This window comes from Beta vulgaris, chromosome 2 (genome assembly GCF_026745355.1).
Source record: "Beta vulgaris subsp. vulgaris cultivar EL10 chromosome 2, EL10.2, whole genome shotgun sequence".
Taxonomy (NCBI): Eukaryota; Viridiplantae; Streptophyta; class Magnoliopsida; order Caryophyllales; family Amaranthaceae; genus Beta; species Beta vulgaris.
Window position 1 is genome coordinate 51,510,057 of NC_079203.1, and position 9,762 is coordinate 51,519,818.

A 9,762-nucleotide genomic window follows, 5' to 3' on the forward strand; every position below is an offset into this window, starting at 1 on the left:
TTGAATAAAACTTACCATATAAAATAAAAGGAAAACAAGATCGATACAATTCATACATGTATCTAAATCACTATTAAGTTACATAAAAAATGGAATAACGAATAACATATATACTGCTTACACACTTATGCACATTATTACTTCTACTATAGTTGTATTATAACAAATGTAACTCAAACTCAGACAAAAAATGATTATCCCATAATACAAGAAAATCGAAACTTCAAAAAACAAAATTCAGAAACTTTTTTTTTCTTTTTTGTGAATTGGCTGGCTATATACGAAGCTGATTTTGAAAATTAGTCTTTTTTAGTTTCAGAGAAAAAGCTATTGATCGAAGGCATAACTTCGGGAGAACGAGTCCTTAGGTACTTGCGAAATCCATGCTCCGCATATTTTTCTCCTTCCTCATGGTTCTCCAGCACTGCTGTCGCCCTATGAGCTTTATTGATTCTATCATAAACACCAACAAAAATATAATTAAGGAAGTGTACATTACATAATTAATAAACTTGTTTTTTTTATCCATATGAGCCACGAAAGCAGTAAAAAAACAGGGAAGGGGAACTCGAACCTGTAACCTATCATTCATAGCACCTCAATCTTAAACAATAAGCCTTGTAATAGTATTATCAAAAATATTAAAAGAGACTATCTAATTTAATATATAAATAGACCTAGTCACTAAATAGATTAAACTTAGTTACTGAAAGAAATTAACCTAGTTATTATTAAGGTAATTCTCTTTTTAATATTAGGCTTACTATTATCTAATTTTAATTTAAAAATAGGCGATGTTTTACAAACAAACTCATTATATACTACGTCGTATCTTATTATTAAAGTAAACAATTAATAATGAACACCATAAGTATATATGTATAACATAGTGATCCGTCTGGCTTAAAATCTTTGTTTCATTTGCTTATAACACGTACGCAACAAAAATGGCTAGAACTAAAAACGAAAATGAAGCAAAGATTTCGAAACAAATTAAATCCTACGTATGGTTTAGAATAAATTGCCAAAAAAAAGTGAATTAGAATAATTTTACCTGACATCGGGATTTAGAAGCACATTCCTTGTTAGCTGAAATATGCACATACCAGTGACGAAGGACATTGCTGCAATTAGTGGATAAACCTGTACAATATAAAGCAGCAAGCTATTATTAAATATTATCTAATGTAAATGACTAAATTATGTACAATATCTCAATTATTAATTTTACCCAAAATTACATTATAAATAATTTATTTTTTTCAAAATGAATTAATATATAGTACATCTTTTACCAACGTTTTCGTAAGGATTAAGGTAGCACAAAACATAGGAAATAGCTTTCATATACTCATTCACCAGTGCAGATGTTTTTAGAGATTAATGTCTAAAAATGCTTTATATGATTATTTTTTTCCACAAAAGGAAAAATGATAATATTATGTGGAATTTTTAACATTTAACTTAGAAAAGTCGTTTTGTAAGATAAATATTTGTGAATTCTTAACGAACAACGTATTTAAAACATTAATTTCAGCAAAACACAACATGAAAAAAGAATTTATATGACATGGTTAAAAAAGTTGCACTACTATAGTCTATAATCTATATGCAATATAGATGCATGGTGCGTGAAGTACATATCGTTATCTAAATAAGGTGATCATACATGATCAAACCCTAGGATGGCAGTGGATTCAAACTAAATTACTTAGCTTGTAGAACATTGAAGGTGATACGACGTACCCAAAAAAAAAAATCTTTGTTTTCGGGTAAGTACAAGGATTGTCTAGGAACAATTGTAAAAAGATCAACTCAACCAAAAATTTAAGTTGATGGTTGACGCTCCATAAATAGTCTTATATTATATCGACAACCGGGTTACCAACCACTAAAGATCGAGTTTTCGTCTATAAGTAAATTTTGTATAATGTTTTCATGATTCTGAGCTAGATATAGACCAAATAAAATGATGGCATATAGTATAGTTTTGGTTAAAAAGGCAAAAGAAACTTACATCAGGTTTGATCCAACGTCCCATATTGCAAACTTTTTGAGCTCTTACCCTCTTTTCTCTTAGTATTACCAGAATTACTGTGTGTGTATAACTGTATATGTATATGATAACGAGTATAAATTTGTATATATAGTAGACAATGAACATCATTAAATTTCTGTGGGCTGTAAGCCTGTAACATGCATGGGATTAAAATTATGAAATTTATTAAAAAACCAGGTGCTTCAGCCTCTTGTTTTTGGTGTAGTATGAGAACAAAGGAATTAAAAAGAGGCTTCTTTTTGGTCAAAGAAAACGACCAGAAGAAGCAAGATTTTTCCCATCTACTTCTTGGTCAAGTCTCCCGCCTCCTATCGTAAGATAGACTAACCTTAAACTCCTTAGTAGTTTATATATAGTGAAAGTATTGGGTCAGATCGTCTGACCCAATGCATATTGTCAGACGGGCTGAGCCTAGTGCTATACAATTTTAGTTTGTTTTTTTGCTTTCTTTACACAGTGAATTAACTCTTCTGTTGGAGATTTATCTGGTATTTTTACTCTGAATTTGTTGGAAACAATTTTAAAACCCAAAAATCTGCTCTCTTAAAATAAAAATCAAATAGATTCCCTTGGTTTTGTGTCGCGATTTTCGACTTTCCTCCACAAAACCAGCACCTCAATCTTCTGAAAATTCGCCGATCAAATCATCATAACCTAAGAAAAGGAATCATGATTTTGATGTGGTACAGCGAAATGTGGATCAAAGAAGCTAAGTGAAATGTGTTTGATGAGTAGGTTAGATGATTTTGATTAAGATGTGATGAAGATTACTGTTACTAAAATGAAGAGTGGGGGAATTTACTTTTTTCTTTCGGTTAGTGTTTTTTTTTTTTCTTTCAGTTAGTTGTTTTTTTATCTTTCAGTTGGTTTTTTTAATTCTTCAGTTAGTTCTTTTTTTCTTTCAGTTGATTTTTTTAATTCTTCAGTTAGTTATTTTTTCTTTTAGTTGGTTTTTTTATTCTTTCAGTTAGTTTTTTTATTCTTTCAGTTAGTTTTTTTATTCTTTCAGTTACTTCTTTTTTTTCTTTCAGTTAGGGTCTGTTCTCTTCGGCATAAAACAGCCGGACTGAACTGAACTGAACTAATCTGAACTGAATTGAACTGAACTGAATTGAACTGAACTGAAATGAATAGTGATATGTGAGAGTAAAAGTATTGTCAAGAGATGAGCTGAGCTGAACTGAACTGATCTGAACTGAACTGAATTGAACTGAACTGAACTGGACTGAACTGAAAATAAGTTGGGGAGAACAGGCCCTTAGTCTTTTTTATTCTTTCAGTTAATTCTTTTTTTCTTTCAGTTGGTTCTTTTGTTATTTCAGTTAGTTTTTTTTTTATTCTTTCAGTTAGTTCTTTTTTTCTTTCAGTTGGTTCTTTTGTTATTTCAGTTAGTTTTTTTTTATTCTTTCAGTTAGTTCTTTTTTTTCTTTCAGTTGGTTTTTTTTATTCTTTCAGTTGGTATTTTTATTCTTTCATTGGGTCTTCTGAACAAAAATTGAAACTAACTGAAAAAAATTTGAAACCAACTGAAAAAAAATTTGAAACCAACTGAAAGTCGTCCGACCAAAAATTATGGTCGGAGGATCTGACACAATACACTCTCTTATATATATATCACCAAATCAAGAAAATTACTACCTCTGTTCTCTTTTAGTTGCAACGTTTGACAAATTGCACTATTCATGTTCTCTTATTTGACCACATTTATTGATTTATATGTTAAACAAAATATAGTCATGTGGGGTCTTGTTTGATTCGTTTCGATGTAAGCTTTCATAATATCAAATTTTTATAATAAATCATTGTGAAACAAATTCAAAAAATGAAGTAAGATAAAAAAAAAAAAAAGTATAGAAAACCCTTTTCTCGAGAAAAAACATCAATGTAAAACATATGTATCGCAAATCTAAAATCTTGTCGCTATTGCACAAGGTCGTTTAAGAGGAAGAGTGACCTACAACATAACATCCATAATTTTAGAGAGCTCAAATTTACAAGTCTATCTTTTGAAGTAGTCATCTTTGTTCAAACTATAGTTTAGTTGTTTCATACTACCTCCGTACTTCTGAGTTGCATCATTTGGTTTTGTGGCACTTTTCATCAACCAACTTTGTTAAACTATCTCGCATTATTATATAAGAAAAAACATAGTCAAGTAGGGTCTTGTTAGATTCGTCTCAATGCGAGATTTCGAAATATCAATTTTTTTATATAATTTTTACTTACACCTAATAAGAGATATTAACGTTCAAAAAATAGTCTCGCCAAATGTAAAAAAGCAAATGGTATGACTAAAAAAATAAATAGGTTATATTATAAAATAAGCTAAACATATAGTGAGACAAACTGCATTGAAAAAGCCCTAGCAAAACAAGGATTGACTTGGTGTCAAGGCTTTAATTTATGGCATAGATATAGAGAGCTTTTTTTTATCTATGTTGTATCGGAGTTAGGTTTTACTGTGGGAGTTTTGTGGTGTAAATTGATATAATTATGTTAAATTTGCATAAGCACATGATTGTATGAATTCACTAAGGATCATTAGGTTTAATGATATGACTTTTTATTTCCTACATGAGAGATTAAGGTTCAAATCTTAGTAGAAGCAAATCTTAATGTTGTGGAGGGGAAGGGGATTGGGGTTTGTTAGGCCTCTGGGTGAGTGACCTTGTGCGAGGATAACCCAGAAGAAAATTCTTCTTACCATGAGTTTCCGAAAAGGGGCCCAAAAATGATTTTATGAATTCTCTCAAATTCTTGCTAGGAGGTGGTGAGTCTATATCACAATACTATTTAAAAAAACTAAACGTGATTACTAAAGGGAAATCAACAAGATTTGTGTATGGCCAGCCACAACAACAATATATGGTGTGGTGACATTGTGTATTAAGTAACATCTATTTATTCAGACATATAGCCTCTATGGTCACAAGGTAACCTTATTATGCCCATAAAAGTAACATCAATTCAATATATACGTACGTAAAATCAACCAAATAAAAAATAAGTAACTTCATTTGTTCTTTTATGTAACCCTATTATTTCGTTTTGGCTATAGAAAGAGGAATTCTACTTAAAGTAACCCCATTTTTCCACTAGGTCAGTAACCCCCATATATCACGATAATCCCATTGTTGTAACCCCTAATAATTGATTAATTATCTCATATGTGAAGTGACCACATCATTAACTACAGTGTGGCTGGCCTAGGGGTGCTAATCGAGTTGAGCAACTCGTGGAGCAGCTCGAACGACGCAGCTCAAACTCGATTTGGTCAAAGCTCGAGCTCACTCAATTGAGCTCGAAACTCAACCTTGCACACAACTCAATTGTTTACAATTAATTTCTTTTTTGAAATAAAGAAATACATTAACACTCAATAAAAACATATTGATCTAGTATAAAAGGAAAAAAAATTGTAAAAAAAAGAAGAAGATATAATAATCAAATGCCTAGAATTAGGTGAACCGAAACTCTAAATGAGTTGCTTGTGAGCAGCTCGACTCGACTAGAAACGAAACTTAGCTAACACGAGTTGAGCAAGTCTCTGCTCGTGATCGACTCGGTCGATTAGCACCCATAGCCTGGCCACATACAAAAGTTTGTGAAAGGAAATACTATAATATTTTGAAACTATGCATGATCTTTTTAAGGCCTTCTGTTGTTATCACTAATACAAGGCCCAAATTGTTTAAGATGTTGAATATTGTTGAAACGAGGCTCAGTTGTTTAGTTGATATAAATAAGTAAATATTCATAGAAAATGGATAACTATAAAGTTGTTTCATTGTAAAGCTGGCAAAATATTACCCAATTCGCCAACCCGACCCGAATCCAACCCATTAATAATGGGTTGGGTCAAAAATTTGAACCCGTTTAATTAAGTGGGTCGACCTGACCCGACCCGTTTAATTAAATGGGTTGGGTCAGGTTGAAAATTCCAACCCGATTTTGACCCACCTAAACCATTTATGAAAAAACAAGCTAAAAAAATTCCTAACTCAATTCAGAATTCAGCACAAAAAAATTAGGCTAAACATTTGTGTTGATTTTGAACAAAAGTTATGTTGATTTTAAACAATATTATCATATAGTTATGTAATGACTTGATTTTAATTTGCTGCCTACTGTTATTTTCAAATAAATTATGTTTTTTTTTTCTAGATTAAACACGAAAAAAATTAAATTGGTCGACCTGAAGGTTGACCTGTTTATCATAAGGTTGGGTTGGGTTGTAAATTTCAACCCGTTTAAGTTAACAGGTCAGGTTGGGTCAAGGGGTTCTCAATTCGCCAAACCAGCAACCCAACATGATCTTGACCCAACCCGACCCATTACCAGCCCTATTTCATTGAACAAAAACACAAGAAGATTTTCTTCCTAAGAAGTTTGACTTCCCCCCTCCAAAAAAAACACATACTTTCCCTTCAAAGAAAAAACAAAAAAAACTACATACTTAATCCGCTAACAACTCATATATTAAGAACTTTTCTAGTCGCTTATTTAATTGGAATATGTTCTAGCTCATAGCAAAGAGATAAATCAATTATAATGCTATTTAATGACTTTTTTATGATCATTCTAAGTATGATCATAAAAATCAAAAGGTTTACAATATTTTGTAAATATAAGACAAAACACCACAAACTATGGTGTTGGTGCACCTAGCACCATCAACTTTGACTAGTAGCCATAAGTTCATAACACTACAAAATATTCGTCTGGATGCAATGATTGTCATAAGTGACACGAGAGCTAACTTTTTTTGCCAACGACGGGGAATCCGTACTATTATTTTCATTTTCTCTTTTCTTTCATTTATCCTATTTTTTCATTAATTAGAAGCCTAAGTTACGTAAATATGTTTCGAAAAAAGTTAGTTTAGGCGTCATTTATGGCACTGCTGTACTCAGGCTAATAGTTTGTGGTATTTTGACTACTAGTAAAGTTGGTGACGCTAGGTACACCCGCGTCATAATTTATGGTGTCGAGATTAATTTCAGAAGTTTTGAGTTTTAAAATTATTTGGTACTTCTAGATTTTAAATTCGTCATATTTAGTATGACTATCTATACAAATATGACTATCCATATATAATCCATCATCAGGTCTGGAATTGTATCTTTTTGGTGACACCTTCTTGACTATCCCCATAAAAATATGCGTAGAATATGAGAGTTTTTTTTTTTTTTTTTTTTTTGATGAGTGCCACAATAATCAATATATATCACTCGGGGCAATTATTGAGTAACACATGGACTTTTCTCTGCATCCAATTGTTTTCCCTCACTTTTCCTCAAAGCATAGGCAATATGACACAGCTTCTTTTTGTTTCTCTCTTGATTATCATCTTTTAACTGTTCAAGAAGCTTCAATATTATACAAACTTCTTATATAATAGAAGCAATTTAAAGTTTGAACTCCACAAAGTTCTAAGTTTAAAACATCATTGTCTTAGGGCTTATTCTCTTCGACATAAAACAGCTGAATTGAACTGAATTGAACTGATCTGATTTGTACTGATCTGATCTGAACTGAACTGATCTGGACTGAACTGATCTGAACTGAACTGAGCTGAACTGAATTGAACTGAACTGAGCTGAACTGAATTGAACTGAACTGAACTGAAATGAATAGTGATATGTGAGAGTAGAACTATTGTCAAGAGCTGATCTGAACTGAACTGATCTGAACTGATCTCAGCTGAATTGAATTGAACTGAACTGAACTGAATTGAATTGAACTGAACTGAACTGAAAATAAGCTGGGGAGAACAGGCCCTTTGAGGGGACTCATTACTTGTCCATATGTACTGCTGGCTATACCATTGCTTTCTTTGCTTCAAACTTCTTTAGTAATGAAAATTTGGTATGAATTTTAGTGAATCTTTTCTTTATAAATATACTTGGTAAATGTTAAAAATAAAAAAGAAGCCTGAACTATATAAGTCATGCTAACAAATATGAACTTACTATAATCGAAGTGAAAATTCCAATCATCAAAACCAAATAAAAAGAAAAATTAACATTGAGTAATTTAAATCTTCCCCTACAAGCAATGCATTATAGAAAATTCTTTATTGTTGTGACTCTAAGTCAATGTTATTTTGATGATGATAAACACGTGTTATTTTGATGATAAACGAATTGTGCCATAACTTGTATGAGTGTAACAGTGATCTAAGAAAGCCATGAAGACTGGACGTTCGTGAAAGATTGAAAAACTTGAAGATATGGAAGCTTAGATTTTATTATGTAATGTAAAGTATTGGAACCTTGTGCTAAACTTTGTGCTAAAAGTAGAAATGTGAAATTAGAATGGTTATTTATTTTCTTTGAGTTAAGAAAATAGGTAAGCATATTAATTTCATATATCTATATAAAAAGGGCATCTTAATTTCGAAAATAAGATATTAAAGAAAATATTTTTAAAAAGGATTTTATAAAAATAAATTTTTGAAAAGGATTTTATAAAAACGGATTTTAAAAAGGATTTTATAAAAACAGATTTAAAAAAAAGGATTTTAGAAAAATCGAGTTTAAAAATATTTTGTAAAAATCAATTTTAAGAAAAAATATTTTATAAAATAATTTCGAAAGCAAAAGGATTTTTAAGAAAAAGAAAAAAGGAAAACTAGTTTGTGATAAACTATTTTGATAAAAAGGATTTTGAAATAAATGAGGAATATGAGATAAAAAGGAAATCAAATTTTTTTTTTTTTTTGGTGAATAAAGGAACTAGATAAACTTAAATAATGTTATTACAATCTGAGATGTAAGCACTCATGCAAAAACTAGGAGGGTGAGGCAAACAATTAGTTACATTCATGCAAACATCTAATCTACGTGCTTCTTTAGCTAGTAAATCCGCCGTCTTGTTATGCCTTCTTGGGATATGCCTAATCTCCACTTCTTGGATTCTTCGGAAAAGCTCCCTGCACTCATTTATAATATTGGTAAACATGTTAAGATCTTCCCCCTCCTTTGTGAGGAGTTGGGTGGCATACAAGCAGTCTGAAAATACAATACATTTGTTAATATTATTAGCTAATACTAATTGCAATCCCTCCTTAATAGCCTGAATCTCAGCAAATAAAGCGTTGACCGCATAAGTTTGCTTGCAAAAGCCTACCACCTAGGTACCCTGTGGATCCCGAATGTAACCCCCCAAACCAACGGGGGTAAATGAACTTCCAAGAGCAGCGTCCGTATAGACCATGAAAGTACGCGGACCATGGGTGTGTATTGGGTTAGAGGGTGGCTCAATCTGGGTTTGGTTATGTGTATTAATGGGATGTAAGGTATGATGTGTTTGTGGTGTATGTCGGTTATGGGCCTTGGTGAAAGCCCAAGCATTCTTCCTTGCTACGGAAATGAGACTTGTGGAGGAGGTGCTTTAAAGAAAACCAAATTGGTTATCAAGATTATGGATTAACATTATTGATTTAAAGAAAACTTATCTTTTTGAAATAAAGATAAAGATGAATAGGATAAAGTTTGTTTTCTTAAAAGAAAAGGTTTTATCCCTTAATCTTAGGAGTTAAAGATAATCATAACTTAGAGAAGGATTTTCAATCAGAATATATGCTATAAAAAGGATTGAAAATTAGTTTCATAACTCACGTTTTCAGAGAGAAATAATCGGAGATTTTAAGAGCTGAAAACAGTTTCCTAAGGCACAGAGCATAAGCATGCTTTTGAGGA

At 31.5% G+C, this 9,762-nt stretch overlaps 1 protein-coding gene across 1 annotated transcript; it reads right to left on the reverse strand.

Moving 5' to 3' along the window:
* On the reverse strand, positions 1-2,125 carry LOC104906928 (hypothetical protein). The gene is made up of 3 exons (XM_010695761.4): positions 2,018-2,125; positions 1,055-1,143; positions 1-453 (listed from the first exon to the last, which is right to left on the reverse strand). The coding sequence occupies exons 1-3, from the start codon at positions 2,039-2,041 to the stop codon at positions 300-302; spliced, it is 267 nt and encodes an 88-aa protein (XP_010694063.1). The 5' UTR covers positions 2,042-2,125; the 3' UTR covers positions 1-299.
* Positions 2,126-9,762: the final 7,637 nt, after the last annotated feature.

What these genes read in the sequence shown, in the direction of transcription:
- LOC104906928 (XM_010695761.4), bottom strand. Translation starts at nt 2,041, where the DNA reads ATGGGACGTTGGATCAAACCTGAT. An exon ending in GACGTTGGATCAAACCTGAT is followed by an intron (nt 1,144 to 2,017) that starts GTAAGTTTCTTT and finishes TATATTGTACAG; the next exon opens with GTTTATCCACTAATTGCAGC. An exon ending in CTTCTAAATCCCGATGTCAG is followed by an intron (nt 454 to 1,054) that starts GTAAAATTATTC and finishes TGTTTATGATAG; the next exon opens with AATCAATAAAGCTCATAGGG.